The sequence below is a fragment of the Hydra viridissima genome, unplaced genomic scaffold (assembly GCF_058129835.1).
Source record: "Hydra viridissima isolate aposymbiotic clone 2 unplaced genomic scaffold, HvirCarnegie_v1 scaffold_1, whole genome shotgun sequence".
In the NCBI taxonomy this organism is placed as follows: Eukaryota; Metazoa; Cnidaria; class Hydrozoa; order Anthoathecata; family Hydridae; genus Hydra; species Hydra viridissima.
The window spans coordinates 14192518-14220334 of NW_028324300.1; the positions used below are offsets into that span (position 1 = coordinate 14192518).

A 27817-nucleotide genomic window follows, 5' to 3' on the forward strand; every position below is an offset into this window, starting at 1 on the left:
GCCATTTGAACTTGCCTTGAAAAAAAATTGCAGCAGAGAAGCTACTTTGCTTACCACACATGGAGTTATCAATTCATTATCAACAAGTCAGAAGATAATAACACCTATCTTGCAGGAAGCATGAAAGAAGCTGCATTAAAAAGATACAGAGAAAGAGAACAGAGCAATCTTCTTACTTTATTAAGATATTTGAAATCATCTGACTTTTGATCAGTAGGAAAAATAAATGATCTTCTATCAGTTCCTTTAAAATCTACGTTGGTTAAAATAGCTAATGAAAAACTACATCACCTTTGCAACAATAAAGAAGATGAAAATGTTAGTACTACTGACTTAGAGCTTTCTCACAACAGTTCATCAAACCCTGAGAGTCAACTGAAGTTGTCACTTGAAGAAGAACTATATCAGACCAGTCGGTCTCTTGCTGGAAAGGATTGCAGTAATAAAGAATTCAAGTCATTGTCCTAAGAGTTTGTTTGAGAGTTCTGTTTGAAAGTAATGGGGAAAGGACAAAAAATTTAAAGACTTTACTGTCAGCACACAAATTCTGTTGAAAGTAAAAGAGCACTTAGTGCTGTAGGTTGCTTTATTACTAAGAGAAGGTCACGAATGAGCGTGAAACTCCTTAGTCTTATGCTTTCTAGAAGTTTATTTCTTATATATGAATAAATAAAAAGATTAAAAAATATGTAAATAAATATTTTTATTAAAAATAACATGATTTTCACTTCACTTATTTAATTCTCCAGACGGTAAAAACCGGTAAATTTTTGCTGGTAAATTAATGGTTCCCAACAATACATTTTAACAACTAAAATAACTGTTAACCTATTGATGCATGCTATTTACTTTTGTTATTTTACTTATATTTTAATTTGCTACCTCCTAAAAGGATCTACACAGTCGGTGAGAGACAGCAGAATTCTTCCACAAAAAACCAAAATTAAGAAGATGACTTCGTCACTGAAAATAATAATTCCGGGGTATGGAAGCATTTCTTCGGTTACAGGCGGGATATTATGAAGACCGCTCTTTGATGCTAAAACTGTAGCTTTCGAAAAAAAATAGCTGCTGACGTTGTTTTTTAGGATATATTTCTTTCTGTTTACAGGTATTTCTTGTGATGTCCCGACACATTTTCTCGTATTTAGAATCAATCTTATCCTCTGCACTACAAGAAAAAGAAGACGACATGTGTCAAAGCATTTTGACGTTTTCCGATATGCGCTCAGAGAACTTGTATTTTTAAAGTCCTTTTGAACCAAATCTGACAGTTTATTAAATGAAACAGACTTTTTGTATTTTTCATCTTCAATTTATAACAAGTGATTTCCACTGGTATTCTGTAAGCTTGCTCGCTTTGCACAGTTAAATATTGTGTTTGTAGATTTCAATTGCATGCCATTCATTTTGCTTCGAATTAATCCTTGTCTCTTCAGTTTTTTAGCTACCAAAAGTTCTTGGTCTTGCTTTTTGACTGCTGGTGTGTAAATGCGAAAGCACCTACAGGGTGTATACTTAATTTCTGACCCCCCACATGCAAAATAAAACTGTTGATGGAAAATATTACCGTGATATTATTCTACCTGTGTACAAACGTGCAGCTGATGATAAGACCATCTTTCCTGTGAGAAATAAAGTTATTCTGATACAAGATGGAGCAACTTGCCACACGGCAAGAGCAACAATGAATGTGATCAACAGAGACTTTCCAGCAGTGTGGACCGACTGGCCTGGCAACTCGCCCGACTTAAATGTCATCGAACATATTTGGTCAAGACTCCAGGACAGTGTTTTACACAATCCTCGACCTCGTAATCGTGAACAGTTGATCAGACGTGTTGAACAGGAGTGGGCTGCCATTACGCAAGAAGAGTGTTTTCGCCTAGTAGAAAGCCTGCCAAGGAGAATTACCCAATCCATAGAAAGAAATGGACAAAATACTGATTACTGACTATTAACATATATTCTTTGTCTAATTAAATTGATATGACAGTAATAAAATGGTATGTGTTGAAATACCGTATTCTTAAACCGAGATATAGGGGGTCAGAAATTAAGTATACACCCTGTAGATATTAGTTTTAAAGATTTAGTGCTCGTCAGTTTGTTTTCATCAAAATCTTAGTTAACGATGTAAAAATGTTTTGGTTTAATGCGTTTTCTTTGGAATAAGGAGTTTTTTGTCCCAAAATAATTTCAATAAAAGTCTTCTTTTTTTTTTTTAGAGCTGAATAATCCCATTTTTTGGGGTGAACAATTCTTGTTCACATTCGACGTTATCTTCATATAATTAACCTTCCCTGGTTGTCTCTTTCGATTTAGAAAGTTGAAGAACCTTGATTGGCTTTTAAAGGAAGTCCGGATATTTTATTAGTTGCCCCCTGGAAAAAAAACCAGGAATTATCTGGCAACTTTGATCCACTTTGTGTCAGTAGATCAAAAAATTAAAAAAATTTTAAAAAATTTCCTTGTGCTTTAGATTTTTGATAATTCAGCTAATACAAAAGTGGAACCCCCCGAGTTAAAACTATTGCTTTCAGAAACCATCCATTTCGCATCATCATATCTTTGAAAACTGGCAAAATCAATAAATTGAAAGAAGAAAACCACATGAGAACTTAACGTTGTTAATGATTGCTTACAAGCAATGATCAACAACGTTAAGGAATCAAACAAAAAAGAATTTGCATAACATTAAGGAATATTCCTTTTAACATTGATAAAGAATATTTTTATCTGTCGAACTTTGGCTTTCCATTTTCTGATGCCATTTATTCTCTCCTTTTTTTTCGTAAAATCCAAAAAGCCCACTACTACCTTCTCTACTTTAATGTAGAACTCAAAACTCCGCACCACATAACTTTTTCGTAAAACCAAAACCCCACTCCTCACCCTCTAACTTTACATGTTTCTCGCTTTTTATACTGGTTACATTGCTCTGGGCGTTGATGTCTTTTATTCTTTAATCTTTTGTTTAAAGAATAAAAGCAGCACATGACGCAAATGATCTTTTGAAGGCTAAAAACACATGTTTCTCGCTTTTTATATTGGCTACATTGCTCTGGGCGTTGATGTCTTTTCATTTTCTATTTTTTAAGTGTGTAAACTATTGATTGTTGATTTTGGGTGATTAGATTGTTACGAATAACATAATTTCCAATTAGAATTAGCTGCCTCACAGTGCATTTTAAGTTATTTATCTCCGTATTGAATTTAAGTTATTTATCTCCGTAATGAATGGTTATTGGTGAATATCTTGTTGTTATGTCAAAGAACTTAAATTGATTTAATGTCACAAAACAACTGTTGTGAGAAGCGGGACAAGCTATCTCACAATAAAAAAAAATAAAAAAGTGTTGCTCTTTAATTTCTGTAAATTTCCTTTGTTTGTCAATGAACTGTTTCCCTTCTGGCATGACTGTCCCGCTTTTCTTTTTAACCTGTACCCCATCTCACCAAATGACTTTTTTTGCTTTGTCCCACTTTTTATGACTTTTATTTTGTGAATTACAATAACTTTATTTGATTTAGTATTAACGATAACAATATTTATCCTGAGTGTGAACCTTGAGTAATTGAATAATATCATGTTTAAATGATTAGAACAACTCTAAAAAATTATGCATGTTGACTAGAACCCCCTCAAGCGGTGTCCAGAAGGTAAAAAAATCTTTATCAAAAGAGAATTACAAGATAAAATGAAAAGTTAATCACTAAAAATTTCTGTGAAAAAAAAAAATTTTTTAAATTAAAAGTTGTTCACTAAAGTTTCGTTAACATCTTTTAACATTGTGCCATGGGACAGCTTATAAATTTTCTTTGCTTTCTACAATTAAATTTTTATCTTTCTTTTTTTTATGTGCTAAATTATGATTTAAATCATCTATTTAAAATATTTCATTTAGATAAAATAAACCCCTCCCCCCACACCTCTCACAACAAAAGAGTATTTTCGATAGCTTTAAAACTTCCCCATTAGAGAAAAACCCTTATGCTAATATGCAACGAAATTGTGAGAAATGACGGGGGTAAGCACTCTAAAGAAGCCATAAAATGCAAATATAAAACTCGATCTTTTGAGCAGCTATCTAATACTACATTTACACTAAACATTTTATTTCACATTTCAATTGGATAAAAACTGTTAAAACCTCGAACTTTTTCGAATTGAGAAAAATAAAACTTTGAAAAACCTAAAAAAAAAAAAATAAACTTTGAAGTGTGAAAATTTTTTTTTTTTTAAAAAAAGGAAATTCTATCGAAATTTTTAAGTTGTTGTGTTAGACGAGCTTAAAAAAATATACACGCCGCATTATTTTAAGAGCTTACAAAAACTAAAACAAAAAACATTTTAAAGAACCGTGCTTTGGAAAAAAAACGAAAACTTATAAGAAAAAATCGAACTTTTTGCTTTTTGACATTTAAATCTTTCGAAATTTCATGATCTGCGTTAAACAGCGAAGATTAAATTGCGATTAATTTAATTTATTGATTTAAATTACTTACAATTCTGGTTGCTCAGCAACTAACATACAGCGCAAGTTTTTTAAGCATAAAAATAAATGGATATATTATTTTTCTTATAATTACTGCTACTACTTTGTTTATATTATACAACTCTATAAATAACTGTTTGTTCGAAAATAGCCGCCAACGAGAACAAAACAATTTACAATTCAGTGGATACGTGGTAATTTGAAAATTCATTGGAACGCTGTCTGTCCATTGACACCCGGTTTCTTGAAGGCAAAGCCTGTCAAAATAATGAAAATTCCGCATAAATTACGGTAAAAACCACGATGAACATAATTATGAGGACGATGTTTATCGTTGTCCGTTTTTCCGTTGAGTTACAGATAATTAGTAAATTGGAATTAATTTTGTTAACAACCAGTTAAGATTTAACGCAAAGAAAAATTGCAGTCAAAAGAAGCAGTGAAAACAAATAAGCATCAACACAAGCAAAAAATAAAAAAAAAAACAAACACCAAAAACGAACCTGAAGGTTTCTCTCTCGCAAATGTCTAAATAAAGCAAAGTATTTTAAATTAAAAACAAGACAATTTTTTTTTGTTTTTGAAAACAAGACATTAAAATGAAAAATAGAAAATGTTGTTTTTTTTTTTTTCCTTTTTCACTTAGAAGATGAGTTTAGAAAAATCACGATGTGGACACAGCTTCATTTTGCCAAAATTTTCCTTTTGGCGCAGACGAGGGAAAAAAACTACTTAAAATTACTAAAAACTTAAAAACACGTTTAATTTTGTTACTAACGCTCAACTAGAGATCTTTGCCTTCGTCAAACTGACACATACTCATATTCCGCTTGACTTATTTTTAAAGTATATACATCTTACATTTGATTTTAAGAACTTCAACCATGTTGATTTCTTTTAATGTTATAAATCTAACAAGTTTAAAATTAAATTTTTTGAATTTTACACAAATTTTAAGTGATATAAGCATTTAATCTGTGCCGAAAGGTTTTTTAATGTACTGATGCAAAAAAAATGACAGAAAAAAATGACTTACTGAGGCAAATACTGATGCAAAGGGTTTGGAGAATTTTGTTGGTAAACACTAGCTGATGAGTTGCGAAGAGAACTGCCATTTCGCGATACATAATTTACACCCTGTTGCTTCTCTACACTTTCGCTTTCGTTTGGACCAAGTTCCAACAGAACCTTTAAATCATCATACATAACATAATAAAATAAATTCATTGAGCCATAAACCTAATGAGTTGAGCCACAGACTGTCCGAAACTCTCCGAAGCTTATATTTGTGTTTATACCTGATATTTATATTTAGACAATGTTTTAGCTTTTAGATTATGAAGCCAAGGCCGCTGATCAAGTTCCTTTGCTAATGAAGATGAAAAGCAATGAACAAGCTTTACAGAAGGCTGTACAAAGTGGTGATACTGACCTTGGTATAAATATCTATAGCCTTTTCAGAATTGACATTTTTGATTGACTGTGTATTATGCTGCTACAAAATTTATTTATTATTTTTATGCGATAAAAACTGAAAGTTTTTCTTGCATGAAACTTCGGAATTTTTTAAACTTTGCGGCTTGGAAATTATATACTTTCTGCGATTATTTCTAGAAATACTGTCCGGAATGATAATGACCTATGGGATTTTTTGAAATATTTCTAGAAACACTTAATCGATTGATCCCCCGATCACTTTTTGATCAAGTTTTAAACTTGACGAACTTTTTTCTCGGTTTTTCGACATTATTTCCAATCTCCGACCCTTTACATCATGATTTAATGATTTTAACAACTGACAGTTTTCCTTTGAAATTTACATTTTTTTTGCTAGCGACTTAATTGGAAAATTACGATTTTTAAGCCACTCGTCCAAAATGAATTTTCTCATTTCTACTTGTGAATACGTTTCCTTTGTTTACAGCCAACTTTTTTAAAAATACTGTTATATTATTTGAAACCCAGCTGGCACACGACGTTGGAATAACGTTAAAACAACGTCAAAACCCTAAAGTTTGACATATATCGACGTTGAAATAACGTCGTATGCCTACTGGAAAGGGAGATAAATGTGCTTTAAAAGAATTTAAAAAATCATCAACATCGTTTAAGTGATTCTCGAAATATTTTAAAAATTCCATGGGTCATGGATCGTTCAGGACAGTCTTTAATGCGAATACTTTGAAAACCTATTTTATTTTTCCAAATAAAAAAAAATTAACTTAGGCAACTTTAAAACAATTAAAAAAATAATTTATACTGTAAAGACTTACTTCTGTTTGGGTTGGATCGTATGTATGCCGATGATGCCGATGAGAACGTCTTTCATTTTGATGTCGTTGCTGTGGTCGTCGATTCTGGACGTCTGAATGATTTTGATAAATATCTAAGGGAGCGACCATTTCGCTACAAAAAAATCTTCTGTTACTAAAGAATCTTTTTTACTTCAAGAACAGAATTTTGTAAAGTCACAGTCTGTAATTTATTGCAGCTGCAAAAAACAAGAATACCTGTCAGTTCCTGCGTCTCCAGGGCGGTGATACCGATGACGCCTACGGTTACGGCTATTTTCCTCTCCATCACTCTTAGACCCAGTCGGATAAATTCTAATTGAAGATAAGATAAAATAAAAGTTTTTATATATAAAATAATAAAAAGAAAATTTTATATATACATAAATTCACGAATATTTAAGCAAAGTTCACGAGTATTAAAGCAAAGGTTAATAATGCATAAATAACCACGAAATTCCACCAGACTTGTAATGAATTAATGATGTAAAATTTTTTGGTGGTGTTACAAATGAAAATCATGATGATGTTCTAAAGTTAAAATTCATTTAAAATTCAAAGGTTTTTTGGTGTTGAAGCTTATTACCGCCAAACAAATATCTTTTTCCTATATCTTTAACGCAACAACTCTTTATAATCAATTTTTCCCCATCGTCTGTCTCGATATTTCAGCTTCTTTTACATACTGCTCAAAACAATTAGGTGACAATTTTTTTTTGTAAGATGTTCATAAAATTCTACTAATAATTATAACCTTTAATGTACATAAAATTTATAAAAGCAATGCACATAGCCCAATTAAGCAAGAACACGCAATATATTTTTATTAAAAGGGCATATAGTTTTCAAAAAACAAAAACAAACAGCGAGACATCTCAAAACCATGAACTGGATAAGATGATTAAACTGCTCTTGTGGGATATTTCCTCACTCTTCTTCTTTCCCCACTCTTCTATAAGCGTAATTTTGAGCTCTTGAAGCAATTTCTTGCTGGGACAAGTTGACCAGTGATACGCTTACTTAAAACATCTTAGGTGTTAAGAAGTTAACTTAATTTTGAGGGTTTTTTATTATCATAAAAAATATATTTGTTTCTAAATAATAAAAAATGTATTTAATCAAAATGATATCCATTGCTTGAAACAATCTTCTCCCATCTTTTTGGCAACATATAAATTCCATTGTAAAAAAATTGTTCTGGTTTTTGAGCTATACAGCATTCAAGCCAATGCTGCATTGACCAAAACATACAATAATCTGATGGAGCAATGTCTGGTGAATATGGGGGGTAGGGTGAAACATCCATCTTTATTTTGCAAATGTTTCTTTTCTGATGTTGACATTTAACCAGGATCACACCATGATTTTTTTGCATAGGATTCTCAAAATAGATCCATTTTTCATCACCTTCAACAACTCATTGCAAAAAGGATTTTCTTTTATACCTTTGGAGGTTTTCACTTATTACCAATCTTCTTTCCAAATCTCTTTCTTACAATGCATATAGCACCCATTTACCTACTTTTTGAATCTTTCCCAACAACCGTAAATGCTTACTAACAGCCGCTTCAGTGACTCTTAACTCATAGGACAATTGATTTACAGTTTGAGCTGAAACTTTGTCCAATAATTCTTGCAATTCCAGATCTTCAAACTTTTTTGGCTGACCAGGACGCTCCTTGTCATTTAGATCAAAATCACCACTTTTAAATTGTCTAAACTAGTATTCACATGTTTTAACAGATGGTCCATGTTTTTCATAAGTTTCTGCAAGCAAACGATGACTTTCAACAGCAGATTTCTTTTAATTAAAGAATAAAAGCAGCACATGACGCAAATGATCTTTTGAAGGCTAAAAACTGATCATTTTTGGTTAAAAAAAAAAATTTTGTTCAAATTTATTGAAAAAATTATGCTAAATTTCCAAGATTAAATTTTGCTAAAAATTATGCTAAATTTCCAAGATTAAATTTTGCTTAAAAATTATGCTAAATTTTAATTTAAAATGCTAAAATCATATTTAAATTTAAAATTTATGCTTATTTTTAAAATTTTAAAAAACCCTCAAAAGTAAGTTCACCTCATAATACATTATTCATTATCATTTGCTATTAGTGGAAAAAGAAATTGCTGAAGCTTAATATACATGTTTGTTGTTAATGGGCTAAAACCAGTTCTAGGATAAAGGCTAAGATTCTGGCATATGCAGACTACTAATGAAAACTGTCAATCTGTTTCCCAGGGTACAACCATTAAAAAACTGAAACATAACACTTTTTTTGGCAATAATGGTTTAATAGGAATTTCAAGGGAAATATTCAAGATAATTTTGAACATGTATAGTTAAAAAAACAATATGTGTTTAGAATTATCTTGAATATTTCTTGAATGTGGCTTTGTTGAAATTAGTTTTGTTATTATGGGGAACAATGTGTAGTGAGTATAAAACATGGTTTACTAATGTGAAACCTAACCTGGTACCATCTTGTATCATTTAGTTTTACCACACTACACCTTAATTTACTTGTAAGGTGAGTTACTTTTTAATGATTGTGATTCAAAAAATAGATAAAGAACTTATATGCTATACAAATAAAATAAAATAGCACCATATCATAACAAACATGTTAAGAAAGTGAAACTAACCGTTGTTGCTCATAACCACGTGGAGTATGCTGTTGGTCACGTGGGTTTAGTTGGCCATTGTTAGGAGTGTATCTGATTGAAAAAGCTGTTAGTTTAGAAGATATTAATTGCTTCAAACTTCAAACACAATTGCTTCAAACATAATTGCTTCAAACTTCAAACACAATTGTCTCACATAAAAACTTTCAAGGAACTTACTCAGGCGTTGAATGGTTTCTTTGTGATATATCAATTGCTTTATATTGAACATTAGGAGCTGATCCATATCTAGATTAAAAAAATATTTATACTTAGTTTATTTTTCAACCAATCGTTTCTCATTAAATCACTTTTCTTATTTAAGGGTTATCTTTTCTATTCTGTCAAATCTCTGCATATATAAATCCCTCCAATTCTCATTGATAATTTAACAACAATCTTTTTACAAGGAAGAAATTTAGTATTTTTTCCTACTTAATAGTTGTAAACAGTATAAAGTCAATAAAGTCAAAGTCAATAACTCATTCCCTCTCATAACTTTATTATCTCTCAAAACTCATTCAAGCTCTCATACCTCTGTATCAAAAAAAAATTGTGAACAAAAATCATTTTTTTAAAATAGAAACAAAAGTTTTGTTAAAATAAAAATAAACAAAATTATGGCTAACTACACAAGGTACCTGGTATTATTATTTTGAACTTCTGGCTCCCCAGTGCTGGTATACCCACTATAGTAGTGATTTCTAAAACCACAACCAATAAATTTTAATAAAAAACTATTTATTTGATAACATTACTTAAAATTAAACAAAAAACAAAAACTACATTGTATCAATAGATATATTTACTTATATAATATTTTTAGTTTGCTGCCAAATTTCAACCCATGGGTTAAGATGTAAAATTTTTAAAAGGTCCTCACTAAAGATAACTGTTACAGAAGATCCTCTGAAAGACCTTGAAGTTTCCTATACTTCTTTTTTGAGATCACAAAATGAATTTGGTTGCCGACAAAAACATTACTGTTGATCATCCAAAAAATGTTAAGCTGGTATTTTATTTCCTCTTGGTATCTTTCCTCTTAATCTTTAGTGTTGGAGTTAGTTTGTCCCTAGATCTTCTAAACTGAAAGTGGAGAACAGTTTGTAGTAGGTTTCATCATCCATTATAATGTACCTTTGATTTCCTTATAGTTTCTCTCATAACCGTTTTTGCTGAAATGCTGATGATTTTCTAATTTAAATGATCTAAGGTTGATGAATATCTTTATGCAGAAGTTGAAATTTTATCTCTTAGCAAGTAGAATAACACTTTTTATGTCTGATCAACAAATTTTTAGTAAATAAAGTGTTATTTTGATAAACATACTTTGCATTTGACAAGGCTTTTTTAAGGTATACTAACTTTAAAATATCATCAGATATGGACTTTCTATTTTACATCACACAAACTTAACTTGAATTTTTTATTCAGGAAATCTTTTCTTTACTACAAAAAGAAAACATGATTTTAAAAAATGCAAACTTCTTACAGAACGCTACTTTACATTGTCCTTAAAACCTAAAGATACTGACCTCCTACGCTTCTGCTCTACTTCTCCAGCTGAACTGTATCCAGAACTGCAATTAAAAACCATTCAAAAGGTATAACAACATTACAACAATCAATACAAAGAAATGTTTAAAAATTAATACCCCTGGTACTTTGGTGTAATTCTTTTTTCAATACCCACTGATAAAGGACGAGCAGGATAAGAATTTTTTTGACCACTTGAGTAAAGGTCACTAGAAATAAATTGTTAGAAATTTTAAGTACAAAAGATCTTTTTTTTTCTAAAGATAATTTTTTTTAACTGACAAAAAAATTTAACTGTTAAGTAGCTAAAAAAAATACATCTTTACCAAAAAAACATAAGGAAAAAAAATATAGACTGGTAAAACATTTAATCATAACAATAGAAAAGAATAATGGTTGCTTAAAAGTTAGTAAAGTAATAAATTTGATTAACTACATACAAGTTTGAGCTATTCTTTGAGATAGGTGGTGCTTCTACAAAAGAATTTAAAGCATTAGAAAGTAAATGTAAACATAGCAAAATAAATTCTTTTACATCTGACACAAAGAGCATAAAACAATTCATCAAATGAATACTCATCTACACACCATCTACAGAGTGTTTGTAATCTGGAGTTGAAATCTATTATCTACAGTAATAACTATCATCTTTTTTTTTTCTACAGAGCATTTATTATTACAAAGAGATAAAATTTACTATCTACAGAATGTTTGACAATTTTTATTATAAAAACTTATATGATAAATTTTGAAAGAAAATTTTTAAAATAGTTAATTATTAATTAGAATAGAAAATAAAAAGTTGCAAAGCACATACGATCTGTCTGATCACGCTTTAGGCTCGGTGTCCTATGAACGGTAAAAAAACACCAGAAAACATTATCACCCACAAAATATCACTAAGAATAACATTAATATGACAAAGAAAATAAAAAATAACATTACAAAAAAAAAAGAGTTAACAACAAATTATTAAAAAATTTTTGTGTATTTAAAACAGTGCTTAAAAAAGATTAAGATTAAAAATGCACCTGAAAACTGAAGGTTGAATCCTGGGTCTTGTGTCAACTTCTTTTTCAAGTTGCTGCTGTGTTCGACCACTAAAATAGTAGCAAAAAAAAATTATGTATTTTAAGGATGTTTATTCGGAAAAAAAGCCTTTTTGCCAGACTTTTAAAAAAAAAAATGCACTCAGTATTTTCACAATAAGGCTTACTAGTTATCTGTACATTTTTGTTTCAATTTCAAAGCTTAAAGATAGATATATAAAATAGTTTTACTGAAAATTTGTAAACGATGAATAAAAAACTTTTACTGCAATTAGATTTTGAGTAAATGCTTGTAATCACTTAAAAAGAGAAAGTGAGTATCCAGTTGAGTGAGGCATCCAATTTGAAAAAGTACTTGTGCTTATATAAAGAAGGTAGAACAGATATGTGGTGTCAAAATCTTTTAACTAGGGTGGCTCCTAGTGAAGTTTATAAGTAAATAATCGCATTTGATCATTTAAAAAATTTCAATTATTTAGGATGTCAAGTAATCTTTTAAAGAACTTGCTTTTAGAGTTACTTCCATATATTTCTCCTAAAATCTTTTCATCTTCCAGTTAAGCTTTATCCATACAATTATTTTATATTATCTGAAAGGTAAATTTGCTAAAAGTCAATTCTACAAAACACTTCAATACTGCACTAGGATTTTTTGAATTTGTAGTTTTTTTTTTTGCGTTTCTGTAATTTTTAGTACAAATTCAAAAAGTCTTTGTAAGACTCAGTACAAAGAAAAAGACATTCAAACTGTGCGATTCTGACTCAATTATCTTTTATGCCTTATTAATTATTAATAAGAAATAATTTGATACCTGTTGAAACAGTCAGATTACTTTTTAAGATTTTGATTGATGTAATATATAAAGTTGTCTAAAATTTATAATCAATTAGATCTTTAGGAGTAATAGATCAGAAGATCACTTTCTTTAGATTCTTAAAAGATGAAGCTTGTTATTTTTAACTGGAAGCTAACCTTCACAGGACTACTGATTCTGAAGGTGATAATAACACTGATCCCAATAACAAAATAGAGATAAGTGATTCCTTTTATCTTGGAGTGAAAAAATGACTACTTACAAGCCTTAATCAATTGATAAATTATGGTAATAAAATATAATTGCCTGTTTCAATAAAATCATTTGGATAAATGAAGAAAAGCAATCAATCAAAAAATATAAAATCTGAGTCTTCTATAGTAATAAGGGATTAAATTTTATAATTTTTTTTCTAAACTTTTGCTGTATTATTTTTCATCATTATTATTTATTACTATTATTATTATTGTTGTATTATTTACTATTATTATTATTTATTAATTGAAAATTATTTATTAATTAAACTATTTACAACAAATGTTTAGGGTAGTGCAGTCTTATAAAAAAACAAAAAATCAGAATTAGGTAGAAAGTTTTTGTACTTGCTGTTATTTACCTGTGAAAACAACTTACATTTTCTTGCTACATTGTTAAAATACATATAATATAAAACATTTTCCGTCTACATTACCAGACAAATCAAATTACCTGGAGATATAATTTGAAGAACAAAAAAAAAAAAAGTGGAGGACTGCACTAACTGTAAATTCAAATGTCGTAATCACTTCCAACAAAACTATTATTCAATTTTAGAGTCTTGATAACAAGAAGTGTTACAGTGAAAAATGTGCTCATTCACCTACTCTTTTTTATAATTTTTAACATTCTTAATCAAGTTTGAAACTTTTTAAACATTCTGATATTAGCTAATTTCATTTTTTTATGAAAGCCTACAGCTACTAACACCCAGATTTTTTGTATTGAATCATACTTCCCGTGCAAATAGAGCAAGGATATAATTTGAATTGAAATTATCCATAAGATTGTCTCTATGAGCTGTATCAATGATTTTACCAATAAAAAATTGCTTATATATTCAATTTTTTTGACAGAATTTAATATTTTGGAACAAAAAGATTGGCATAACAAATGTTAGGTTTTTCAAATACATTTTTTCAAAAAAATACTTTAAGCAACTGAGTGAAATCAGCACTTAAGTCACAAAATCTTAAGTAATCTTCTTAACCTCAAAAATTCTTTATCATAATTAATCATAAAAATTAATTTAGGGGGGGGGGGGGGGAAGGGAGGGAAGGGAGGGAAGGAGAAAGTCAAGTAGCACCCAAAGTTCTTCTCAATAAAAATAAATAAATAGCAAGGAATCCCTGACATGATATCAAAGTTTTTAAATTTTACCCTGAGTTTTATTTAGGTGCGGCCAGGTCTGTTTAACATCTCTTCCCACATGTCAAACATTTTTTATCTTAGGATTCTGTGCAATCAAAACATGAAAGCACATTTTTCATTGAAAAAACATGTTTATTGTTGTATATGGCCTGAAGAAAAGTTTTAAATTTTAAAATTTTAAAAATCTTTTTGAATCTTTAAATAAAGAATCTTATTCTCTTCTTAGATTCATTAGCTCTGCAAAGCAGAATGAGCAATGTATAATGCATTTTTTACCTAAACATTAAGGTTGTTTTCATCATACAAAATGATGTTCTGCTAGCAGCCTGTATTCAATAAGTTGACATGGTACATACCAGTATAGACCATCAATTGAAGAAGCCTGAGATATTCAGTCCTCTGGCCCTGATGATAATCCTAAAGACTGTTAGAAGAATGAAAATATTTAACATCCTTCAAACTAAAAATGCCTTTTTTTAAAAATGTTTTATATCAATACAGCTTTTTCAAAAACTTAATAGAACAATTAGTTCCACTTCTTCAGCTAATGTTTTATATTTTAAGTAAAATTTTTTTAGTTTCTAACATTACTTCTTCCATTTCTTTTCTTAATTTACATTTTTGAATAAGCCTTGCTCTTTTTATAATAATTATATTATCAGCATGATGATATTATCACCATTTGAACTGAAATCAAGGGATTCAAAATTGGCTGAATTATCCTACAAGAGTCTAATGTTATGTTCTTTAAAATCTCTTTTTACCATTTGAACCTTTTTTGTTATGGTTTTGCTTTAAAATCAGCCATTTTTAATAACAGCTTTAGGTAATGTAAGGAGCAAATAAACTTATCTTTTAAAACTTTAAAATGCAAGGTTCCATAAGCATATGCACAAAACAAATTTTCTTGAATGAAGAATTGAAAAATTGTACAAATCAGCAATTGAAAACAAATTGGTTTGAATAAGATATAGAAAAAAAAAAACCATTTACCAGCTAGCCTGCTATTTTAGCGTTTTATTAAGAAAATTTTGCCTGCTATTTTAGTGTTTTATAAAGAAAGTTTTGTCTGATGTTTTAGTGTTTTATTAAGAAAATAACAACAAAGCCAAGATCTTGTTTAATAAGTTTGCTTGTTTATAGGGCTTGTCCCCTACATACAGTTGCCCCCTCATTTAAATAATTCATTTAAATTTTTCTCAAGCTTAAACTTTAACAGAACTATAGTTAATTTATTTAACAAATTTAGTAAAAGAAACTTGAAAATATTTTTGTTCTCTTATAAAGTGTTGGTGAAAGCAAAAAAATGTTTACAAATTTCTGAAAGCATAATGTATTATTCGTAAATAAAAAAATTGTGAAAAAAATGAGGCTTTCAATTTTACTTGCCTGAATCTGAATTTTGAACCTTTTTTGAACAAAAAATTGTGAGCAGATGCAGGAACATCATTGACTTTTTCTAACCTAAAAAATCAAAATAAATCATGATATAGTTAGGTAAACATCTTTTGAGTATAAGAAAATTTCAAAAAAAACACATTACTGAAAAAAAGTATGATGCTCTGCGCAGCATTTCCAAAGATCTTTGGCGGAGTCTTTATCAGCGCACAAAAATATATATTCTTTCTCTTCGTCCTACAGAAACATTTTAAATTTAAAAAAAAAAATCTTTTTAAGGGTAACACAAAACAATAAAAAAAAAAGATAAAACAAACTGCTCACATTTCGTCCTTGAGTTGCTCTAAGCAAGAAGCAATGACCTTTATATTTTAACTTTGTAATTTTGGGCCTAAAAAATTAAAGTAAGTTACTTCTTTCTAAACATTTTTAAACTACTGATAACACTACTATGGTTTTTCACAGAAAATATTATTTCGTTACACAAGAACAGCAAATAATATAATATTTACAGCAAAAAATAAACATAAAGTTTTTGTTTATATCATAAAATTGCAATTACATCTAGAAATATTTATTCTTTTAGCAGAGACTAGAGCTAGGGGAGACTTACATATTTGTGGTAGTTTTTCTTTTGATTTTAAGGAAGAAGAAAAATCCTTTATACCAAAAGAAAAAAAAAATGGTATCATTTATCATTAACAATCAAAAAATATGAAGTAGAAATGGTTACCATATAAAACTGCCTATTTTGCTTTTACTTCTAAACAGTACGATTCCTGTGGGGGATAACCCAAGTAAATACTCCATGCCGTCTTGGCCTTTCACTGAGTGCAGATCTATACCGTACATTTCAAGCCATTTTACACGCTCTAAAAACTTTATCTCAATGTCTGCAGGTGTGAGCCCTCTACAAAAACATACACCTCTAAAGTTAGAAACTATAAACACAGGAAAAAAAAAACAAAAAAATAATGGATTGTAACCAGTAAATATTTTTTTATACCAATCAGAAGACTTGTGTTTCATTTTTTCTTATAAAAGATAAATAAATTAAAACTTGATTTTCAACCTCAACTTCCTGTATGTGTCAAACACCATATCTTCAAATTCTTTTGACTAAAATAAAATAACATTCTTAATTTCAATTTCTAGGGTTCAAAAATGATGTGCTACCTAAATAAATTCCATGTGACTATTTATGGTATGGCTTAAAACTGTGAATTTTGATATATAGTTTTGGAAATCACATGTGTTTACTTAAAGCAATCTTTAATTTCAAAGTAACAATAATGTGAATGATAAATTAGACATGATCTACTTTGTTAGATAAGCATTTTTTTACATTATTTCTACATCTTTAAATAAACATTGTTTTCAGCTAAATCAATCTCATGATAAGTCATCACAAGACACTGTGAAGTATGGGTGACTGTAACCTCATATTCTTGTGGTGCACTAAGACAAGGACAAATCAACAACATGAGTAAGAAATGATTGATGACGCTATTGAATTATATTACCATCTTATGAAGTTATGGTGAAAGGCATGTATTTTTCACAAAAAAAAGCTAACTTATTTTTACATAAAATTAGATGAAATAACACGAAGACTTTAGTAACATTTAACAAATACAACTAAGATTCAGTTACAACTTGAAACTGCATAAAAAAAAAAAAAAAAGGTGACCAAATTCAACTCAATACACCAGATACTTAGTATGCAATGAAACCTGATACATCATCAATATGTGATGAATCAATAAAAATAAGTTATTTGCAAACCAATTCCCAAAAAATATTTTTAAAGCCAAATCAGGTCATTAAAACAATAACAATCAAACAATTTGTATTTATCAATACCTGGTTAGGGATAAATCTGAATTGTGAAATAAAATTGCCTATGTGTATTGATGGCTCGTAGTCTCCAAGCTCAGCTGAAAAATAAATTATGTATTCTTTAAGCTAAAAAAAACAAAATAAACAAAAAACTATTTTTTGTCAAAAGAAACTTAACATATTTAAAAGAAAATCTGTTTAATTTACTGAATTTTGAATCGGTATGTATGCATGAACTTGGTATGCAACTGCAGTAAAGAGGATTTGTAGAACTAGTATAATTTTATTACCAACAAAATTACAAGAGATTTTTTTAGACAAATTTTGATTTGTTTATGAATGAAAAAACATCTGAATGGTGCACCAAGAACAACATGTTTGAGTTATTTTCTGACTACAATTTATACATTATATAGTTAATGTTATGCAATGTAAATACATAAATTAAGTTACTATATTTCTTATATTATGTGTTAAAACATTAGATGCATATAACAATCTGGGTTCATGTAACCAGCAGTGTCAGATTTGATGTTATCAAATGCTCAGTCATATCTTTTGCAAATTAAAAATGGCCAACATGTTAGTGACTAAAACAAAACAGAGTTAGTAAAACATCACAATTGTTTTTGCTTTACATTGTAGTTCAGCTACAAATCTTGTATTTTCTCAAAACAAAATTAAATACTCTTAAAATCAAACACTCGCTAAATCCATATCACACATTTTGTTAGTTAGACAATTGTTTTTTTTAGCAATTAAATAATTTAGATGTTTTAAGCAGTCTTGACATCTTCTTTCACTTACTAATGATGAAAGTAAAGCTTGGTATTTTTATTAGCAAGTTGATTTATGACTTTGTCATCAAGTTAAATTCATGACTTTTATTATTGAGTTAATTTATAATTATTTTTATTAGTTTAGATAATCAGGATCAAGGAGTAAAGGAAGTAAAACATAAAACATTTAAAAAAGATGTTTGTTTTTTATGATAAAATGTGAGGAGTTGATAATTTATATAACACAAACTTTTGTACTTAAAAACTTGACATATGTTGGTAATTTTTTGGTTAGTGATCGCTGATTAAATACCATTATTATATTCAAATACTTTTCTAAAGTTTATGAAGTCCCTCTTAATCAACCTTAATGACATGCATAAGATTTATTTTAAAATTTTTTAAGTTTTAAAAAATAATACTCCAGCATGTACCAGTGTATGTTCCAATTCAGTTTAAAGTCTACACTTAAAGCCAATGGCTTAAAAAAGTTTCACTATCTTGAATGTAATTATAACAAATTCCTTACTTTTAACTAATTACATCCCAAACTTTAGCTAGAGAGGCAAAAAAAACAGTTTTCATAAAAAACATAGTGATATTTAGCAGAACAAGTAGCTTGGATAAAATGTATAAGACAATCTAAAGGAGTTTTGATTGCAGTTTTCTGAATAAAGAAAGTGCAAACTTTTCCATAATTTGATTAAAGATGCTTTTTGATTAAACTTGATTAAACTTGTTTATACCAACAAGAAAATGAAGTTTGCATTAAATGATCTTTTGATTAAAAAACTTAACTAATTTCACAATTAGTGTAACTTTTAAATTAGCAGCAATTGTGTTAATAGTCAGCTTTTTATTTATTAGCAATAGTGTAACAGGAACTATTTTCATTAATTTATATATGAAATTCATTTCTGAAAAATAATAAACTTTACAAACATAATTAAAAATAAAAATATAATAGAAAAATAATAACTCTTACATTGCACTGAGTATGCACTAAGCTCTGATGATGTTTTTAAATCACAAACAATTCTAAAAAAAGGATATTTAATTCTAAATAAACCTCTTTGGAGAATTAAAACAAAAATTATAAACTTTCTATGAAGAATCTTCTACCTTCCTTGAAGAATATCTTTTTTGATTTGTAAGAAAAATTGATATCTGCAAAAAAAAAATATGTAATAACACTACATATATATGCAAATACAATACATCAGATGTTTATCGTTATACAATAATTTTTTAACATGTAAAATAGTTTTATTATACAGTTGTTGTATTCTATAATACTCAATCTTTTAGCAGCTGATAAACTCAGATGCCTTTTTTTTTCATTACAGATTAAACCCAGTGATCCAAATAATAGCAGCTAGACTCAAGTTTGATGAAAAAATATTCATTCTAAAATGTTACTAGAAGCATGAAAATGCAGTTTAAGTGTAAAGACAATTTAGGAGGATGTTTCGAAAAGAATCACCAACATGAGTTACCATCATTCAAATTAGAGATAAGTTGAAGCTAACGGAACTGTTCATAATGACTTCAAAAAGCATTCTAAGAGACCACATTCATCAACAAGTCCTACTAAGGAAAAAAGAATACTTAAAATGCCTTAGCAAAAACATATATTGCAACTAAAAACCGTTGTTAACCATATGTTTTTTAATTTGCACTCTTTCATTTTTTTTTTTTATTTTCCAAATCATTGAATTTCATTTCCAAAAATTTTAAATGTCATTGAAAATACTTCAGTTAAAATCACATTTGAGAAGAATTCCACTTTAAATAAATATTTAGAAAATCACTTCGTAGATGACTCTGAACGTAATTATAATTGGATAAATAAGAACCAAAGTTTGATTTGACTTTAAATGAAATGTCAAATTCAAATTCAAAGTTTTTGTTTGTTTGTTTGTTTGTTTGTTCAAGTTGTGAAATTATTTTATTTATTTTGAACATCTTAACAATTTAATATAGATATATATTATAAATTGTATATGTGGTATATGTAGTTGTTTTTATTTTATAACAATTTTTTATGTCCTGCTTTGATATTTTCACATTTTTTAACAGCCAAAATATGAAAATGTGCAATTTTTTATTTTATATATGGATAATTAGTAAGCTAGGTTGGCATGAAAAACTTTGCGTGTGGAAATTTTAAAAGTGCATAATAAATCATTAGTTTTCTTTCAGAAAAGTAATTTGTGTATGTAAAAAAAACTGAATCAAATTTAAATACATTTATAAGGTAAAATAGAAAATGGGTGGTGATTTTTTAATATATATTATTTAGTCTTCTGCTGTCACTAAATTTTGCAGGAAAAAATGGTTAATAGAGCTTTTTTATATTTCAGTTGTTAAATAACCCCATATTATATAAAATGAGTAGTGTAGCAAAATAAAAATTTGGCCAGTATTCCGATGAGTATTTGAAGTTTGGTTTCATATCTGCTCCTCAAGATGTACATTTACCATTCTGTTTATTGTGCAAACAGAGTTTAAGTAACAAATCTATGAAAAAAAGTTGTCTCAAAGCAAATTGTATTGAATCAGTTTAATTAATATTTCCCATACATTTGTTCTGATAAATACGAAAATGAAATAAAGGCAAATATTATAATCTTTTGAATAAAGTCAAATTTAACTTCTCAATAAACATTTATTACCTTTTCTTTTTTTTTTTTATACATAGGGATATAGGTATATTTAATATTATATTTTTTCAGAATAAAGAGGCCATTCAAAATCTTTGATGTGTTTTAGTGGGGCCTGAATGAAATAAGGTTGGGAAACACTGCTCTAAATGACAATGATCCAGATAGAAGAGTACAGTTTTGTAAGTGATACTCAGAACAATGTAACGAAAATGCATCCTTTAACATTAAGGATTGTGTGACAAGTTCACCTTCAAATAAAATGGTTTAATTAACCATCACAATTGCACACACTAGGCAGTTAAGAATCCACATTACAGTCAACCATCTTTTAAATTTATCAGGAACTACAGTGTGGCAGGGCTTATTGTCAAAAGAATGAACTGAACGGTTTTTTTTATGCTACTGCGACTTGTCCTATTTACTTGAACCTGCTGCAACAGTCTGTCATGTTTAGCATTAGAGAAGACTTTGAAGCAGCGGATTTTTTTTTTCATAAAAATGGGACACCACACCACCATTGCAATGTTAGATCCTTCCTTGATGAGATTTTGCCAAACAGGTAAGTTGGAACTTTTTAAATGAGGTTAAAAATTTTGAAGTTGTCAATTTTTATTCTGAAACTCTATGAATACTTGAACCTCTCCTGGGGGCATTGAATAAAGTTTATAATTTAAAGGTGAGGCAAACATCTCAACATTCAAGGATGGTTTTTATAAAAACTCAATTCAAAAGGAAAAAAGCATTTAAATTGTAGAACAGTTCTGTTAAAGGTTGCCAGGGAAATACAGGGAAGATCAGTTTTTGAAGATTTTTTCATCTGTATAAAAGTAGCAAAAAAATGAGGGGTTTTGTTGAATACCCTTCACACTTAACAGATCACACACCACTAGACTTCTTTTAATGGGGATACCTAAAACACAAAGTCTATGAAAGAAAACCTACAATCAATCAATAAGGAGCAGCCATTGAATGCAAGCGAATACCAAGGAAACTGTTACAGGATGTTGTGCTGTTCCATCACTTCACATTAGAACAAAATAAGTCTTATTATTTATAACACATCTATTTGTTGTCTTCGCAATAAAAATGAATAAAAAATTATTCGGATTAGAACAGACATCAGTTTGAGAACATACAGTGACAAAACAATAGAACAATGTCTGTAAATTACTTTACATGTTCAAAGATTAATAAATATAATAATAAACACCTGATTTTCAATTATTTAAAACATGTATATATTTTTTTTTATCACACCCTGTACATACATACATACATACATACATACATACATACATACATACATACATACATACATACATACATACATACATACATACATACATACATACATACATACATACATTACATACATACATACATACATACATGTATATAATTACCTTGTAATTTCTTCTCGAAGCTTGGTTGGGTCAGCAGCATAAAACTTTACATTGAAGTAAAACGTGTATAAAGGAGTATTGAAATTTGCTAAATGAAAAAAAATTTGATTAAGCTGCATTAAAAAAAACCAATGCATTTCCAACAATTAAGTTTTGAAAAAGTGTTATGTAATTGCAAACTTCATGAATATTTTGTGAAATTTACCAACTGAATATTCAAAATAAATAGACTTGATTAAAATAAAAACATACTTATGATTTGCTTCTTTACTAATTTTGTTGGATCGAGCCAATGCTAAACAGTAAAAATTCATTTTAGAATTTTATTGCATTTATCTTTAAATTTTCTTTTTTGATTTAAGCAAAAATTAGCATATTGTAACCGTAAGGAATGGACTTTTATAGTAAATCTATATTTTCTTCAAAAGTGCAGTCTACAAAAATTAACTTGTCGGTAGTGAAGCATTAAAAAGTACTTACACTCTGACCATTTCTATCCCGAAATTTTAACCCAAAATATTCTCTTTCGTACAAGTCTAATGCTACAAAAACCTTTGTTAATAACTCATCACCAAGCGATTTGTTCTAAAATTAAGAAATACAGATTAAGATTAAGATCTGGTATCTAAAAAAATAAAAATTTTAAATCAAACAGAGCATCACTTACCACACAATTTTTTAATTTAAGGTATTTAATTGCTTAAGTTACCCACTAAGCATGCTTGTAGTTAAATATGTGCCTTTACATTAATGCTCTCTAATGTGTTCACTCTATTAAAATATTTGATTCATTTCCTTTGTCAGAAACCATTTTAAGCAAATAACTAAAAGTTAAATGAATTTCTTTTCAAACTGATATAAAAATTTATAAAAGATCTTTTTAAAATTATACTCAAATTATTCTTTGAACAATATTGTTTTTAATTTATCTTAGATATATGATTTATTTTAGATATAATTATTCATACATGATATATATCTAATGATAAAGTTGTTATATAAGCCACATTATCATTAGATATATCTTGGGTACACTGGCAAAAGATGTTAAGTCGAAAATTGGCAGTTTTGACTTAATGATGCAGTATTGTAAAATTTACAACGCTCTACAAACTGGCAAAATACACTTAAGTCGAATGAAACATCTTTTCTCTGATTTTAATATACAGTAGCGTCCAAAAGTAATTGGACAAACACCTTTTTGGTTATATTTTCTCATCGAAACAACATTTTTAAATGAAATTTTGCATAAGCATGTCAAATTATACTACAATTATGAAAAAGAAAACAAAAATTCCCTTTTGGGAGTAATTACTTAAAATTTTGCTAAAAGAATGGAAATGACTGGCTCAAAAGTAATTGGACAAACTAAGTATGTTGTTTAAAAATAAAACTTTCTCAACAAAGGATAAATTTTCAGCATTTTTTATGAAGATTTCTGTTAAATAATATATATAATATTACATAGTGTTATATTCTGTTACATGATGTATATAATCTGAGCATAATCCTAGTACTTCGTTGGAAAACCTTTTGCCGCAATGACAGCATTACATCTACGTGGCATTGAATCAACCAAATTAATTAAAACATCAATTGGTATTTCCTCCCAAGTGCACTTAATCAACTCAAACAAATCATGCTGATTAGATGGTTTCCGAACACTAATTTTTCTCTCAATATGTTCCCAAAGATGTTCGATTGGGTTCAGGTCCAGAGATTGTGGCGGCCATTCCAAGATACGAATTTTCTTTTGAGCTAAAAAATCCAAGACTAGCTTGGAAGTGTGTTTTGGATCATTGTCGTGTTGGAAAGTCCAACCACGCAACATTTTGTTATTTGCATGTGGCAGCATTATATCTTTGATTATTCCTTTATACATGCTTTGGTCCATAATGCCTTGAACTCGATAGATTGGACCTACTCCATCACGGCTAAAACATGACCAAACCATAATTGAACTACCACCATGCTATATGTAGGAACTTGGTACTTGACATCATTTCGAAGACCTATTGGACGTCGAACATATTTAATACCATCAGAACCAAACATATTAAACTTTGACTCATCACTCCATAGTATTTTTGACCATTGGTTTGCTGTCCAACTTAGATGTTCTTTAGCGAATTTTAACCGTGCTCTACGATTTTTTGCAGAAATAAAAGGTTTTTTAACAGGGCGACGGCCAAAAAGGTTGTTTTGTCTTAAGCGACGCTTTACTGTTGCATAAGAGCAAGAAATTTAATGGGACTGTGTAGGTTCTCTATGAATTTCTTTAGCACTCTTGCGCGGATCTGCCTTTGACGATCTTACTACAACATTATCTTGGCAAAAAGTTGTTGATTTCGGGCGTCCTGACTTTGTTGATACTTGGAAGTGACTCCGTTGTTGAAAAACTTTTAATGTATAACCAACTGTTGATTGTGGAATATTCATATCTATTGAAATTTGTCGCACAGTCTTACCGTTATTAAATGCTTGTACAATCAACTTTTTCACTGCCTCGCTTAAATATTTATTATGTCCCATTACAAATTATTGATCATTGAATGTTTTTATAAAAATCTGCCTTCAGAAAAAGAAGTTAAAATAGTCTAAGTTATATCAACATTGTTAGAGTTTAGTTTGTCCAATTACTTTTGAGCCAATCATTTCCATTCTTTTAGCAAAATTTTGAGTAATTACTCCCAAAAGGGAATTTTTGTTTTCTTTTTCATAATTGTAGTATAATTTCACGCTTACACGAAATTTCATTTAAAAATCTTTACTTAATGAGAAAATATAACAAAAAAGGTGTTTGTCCAATTACTTTTGGACGCTACTGTACATTTAACGTTAAGTTATAAAACGGGTATTTTAAGAAAACTTAAATGATTGATTTCTCTAAACAGGGATTTTTGAGTTGACATTTTTTGCCAGTATACCCACGATATGATATATATCTAATGATAATGTGGGTTTCAAAAGGTTAATTCAATAGTTTCTTTTTTATTATTTTTAGCAAGTTCATATAAAAAGTACTGAAAAATTTATTTTAAGAAAAATGCATGAAATTTGAAATCGTCTTAAACCAATTCTTAACAATAACTAAAATTAAATTTATTTTTAGGAGATTTGAATAACAATTATTGGTGTCCCAATTTTGCTTCTTTTTAAATTCATACTGTTCATAAAAATTTGTTTGAAAATGTTTCAGTGTGATATTTTGATATAAGATGAGTCTAAGAATAATTTTTCAGTAGTGAATATCAGTTTTTATTTTATGGTACTTTGAGTATTTCTTATGAAAATACTGCATACTGTTTAATTCTGATCAATACTTGAGAAAAAGGAAGAACTAAGCATAAGAAAAAGATATAATCATAAAGTCATTAAGCTCAATCCATGTAATTATTTTTTGCCTCAACTCAACCATGGGCTTTACTTTTTGAAGCTTTAGAAAATTAAAAATTTTCTTCTTCATATAAGTTGAAATTAGGAAAAATTAGCATTACTTTATTAGGAAAGTTAGGATAAATTAGCATAACTTTATTAGGAAAGTTAGGATAAATTAGCATAACAGATATTTCATAACAAAATAACATAATAGTTCTTTCTACTTTAACATAATAGTTACAATACCATTCATAACAACATTCAATATTCCACTTTTATCCATTACTTCCTCATAGAAAACTCTTTAGGAAGCGATTTTAGATTCTTTTACATCATAATGACTATTTATTACCAAACAGACTTATTCTCATGACACAATATTAAACATAGCTTTATAAGTTTTTAATTTTCATATAAAATTATCTGATTGCAACTTTAAAAGAACTAAACTTTTTGCCTTAAGCATAATTGCCTAATTAATTAACAATTTAGAATATTGAACTGAAACCAATTAGCTAAAGTATCTGAGACCCATCTAGCAGATCAATGATGAATTATTTGATCAATAATGAATTCTTTACAGATGAAATTTGGGTTGGTGAGAGAACTGATTATGCTCTACACAGTGGATTGTTGAACTCTACTACTTAAAATTTTCAAACTAGATAAAATAAACTGAATAAATAACTTACATCAATTAAAAATAATTTCTTGTCTAGAGCTTGATTTTATTTATCTATTTATTTATTTTTTGACTTTTTAAAGGTTTTTTTGGTTTAAAAATCAAAACTTTAATTCTAAAAACAATAACATGATTTAATTCATTTTTCAAATTACCTTGTATTAGTTAGCCAGCTGTTCATTTGGCACCTAAAACTTTTAATTTCTAACGTCTGCCCATTAGTAAAAAAAAAAAGGTAAATGGTTTCTCAATTTTAAATACAAATAGATTTGGCTCAATGTTTTTAATTGCACAATATAAAAAAGTTCCAAAGTTGTTAGGGATGATCAATTAGAAATTTGCTACTGCGGCAAAGAAAAATAAATAGTTCTTAAAGAAATCATAACAAAATCATGTTAAGTTTTTCTAATCTTAATATATTGATACTAAAAACAAATAGCTTGCTTTTTTTTTTGAGCCACACTAGTAATTGACTTTTTAAAACAAGAAACAAATTTAGGATATCTATAGCTAACCAATCTTTGAAATATGGAGCTAAACAAAACTTATAAATCTGTGCTAATTTTTTTTACAACCAATCTTCATATTCTTGGTTATCTGGAAATATTTTTGTAACAGGATTAGAAAAACCATCTGAGCTGATGTGAAATATATTTTGCAATAGATTTTAATTTTGGCAGTTTCTCAACTCATTGAATCTCCTTGAAAAATGAAAAGATGATTGATGAAGGTTGGATGAGTTGAAGTATTCAGTTATTTTTCTACGAGTGTAAAACGTAATAGTGCAGATTCTATGACTGCTAGAGAGTCTTTAGTAGTGGTATCTATATGCTATGGAAACAAAATTTTGTTTGAACTCATGTTCAACTTTAGCCTAACTTTATACATTTTAAATTGTTAACAGAAAATCCTATTAAGGGAATCTCATTAACTCAAACTCTATAATTTGGAAAAAAATTAACATAATACATTTACACATTAATGTTATTATTTATTTTTTTTTGTTTTTTATATAATTGACTAAAAGTATAAACAATTGGATACCGTAAGAGTATGTCTTTGCTCTGTATTATCAAGAAGAAGAATTCGACACTCAAATGTTCCTTTTCCACTACTAAACAGCTTCATTTTGCTTCAGCTGTTTTTGATATTTAGTTCAAACAGTATTAATACCATTTTCCTTAGTTCGCGACATCGGTATTTTACTTGTATAATCAAGGTTTGTTTTTAAATAACAACAATAACGCTCGGCACTGATTTTGCACGTGATCAGTTAGACCCAACATTTCTGCTTCAAATGAAGAAGTAATCTAGTAAAATATAAGTAAAATACTTTGAAAAAAAAAATTACTAACGAACAAATCATGAGATACTTCTGACTCTTTTTAAGCTGCAAAAAATATTTTATAGT

The 27817-nt window shown here is 28.6% G+C and overlaps 1 protein-coding gene across 1 annotated transcript; it reads right to left on the bottom strand.

Moving 5' to 3' along the window:
- Window positions 1–4475: 4475 nt before the first annotated feature.
- Window positions 4476–27796, bottom strand: LOC145187526 (band 4.1-like protein 4). Its single transcript, XM_090094393.1, has 25 exons — window positions 27451–27796; window positions 22827–22931; window positions 22599–22641; window positions 22347–22434; window positions 19400–19444; window positions 19263–19315; window positions 17523–17596; window positions 16732–16778; window positions 16393–16569; window positions 15984–16050; window positions 15805–15896; window positions 15651–15725; window positions 12022–12090; window positions 11808–11839; window positions 11431–11464; window positions 11110–11199; window positions 10990–11034; window positions 10096–10158; window positions 9635–9703; window positions 9437–9508; window positions 7010–7105; window positions 6773–6905; window positions 5536–5687; window positions 5003–5027; window positions 4476–4756 (listed from the first exon to the last, which is right to left on the bottom strand). Exons 1-25 carry the CDS (start codon window positions 27532–27534, stop codon window positions 4673–4675), a joined length of 1914 nt encoding a protein of 637 aa, XP_089950519.1. The 5' UTR covers window positions 27535–27796; the 3' UTR covers window positions 4476–4672.
- Between the last annotated feature and the right edge of the window lie 21 nt (window positions 27797–27817).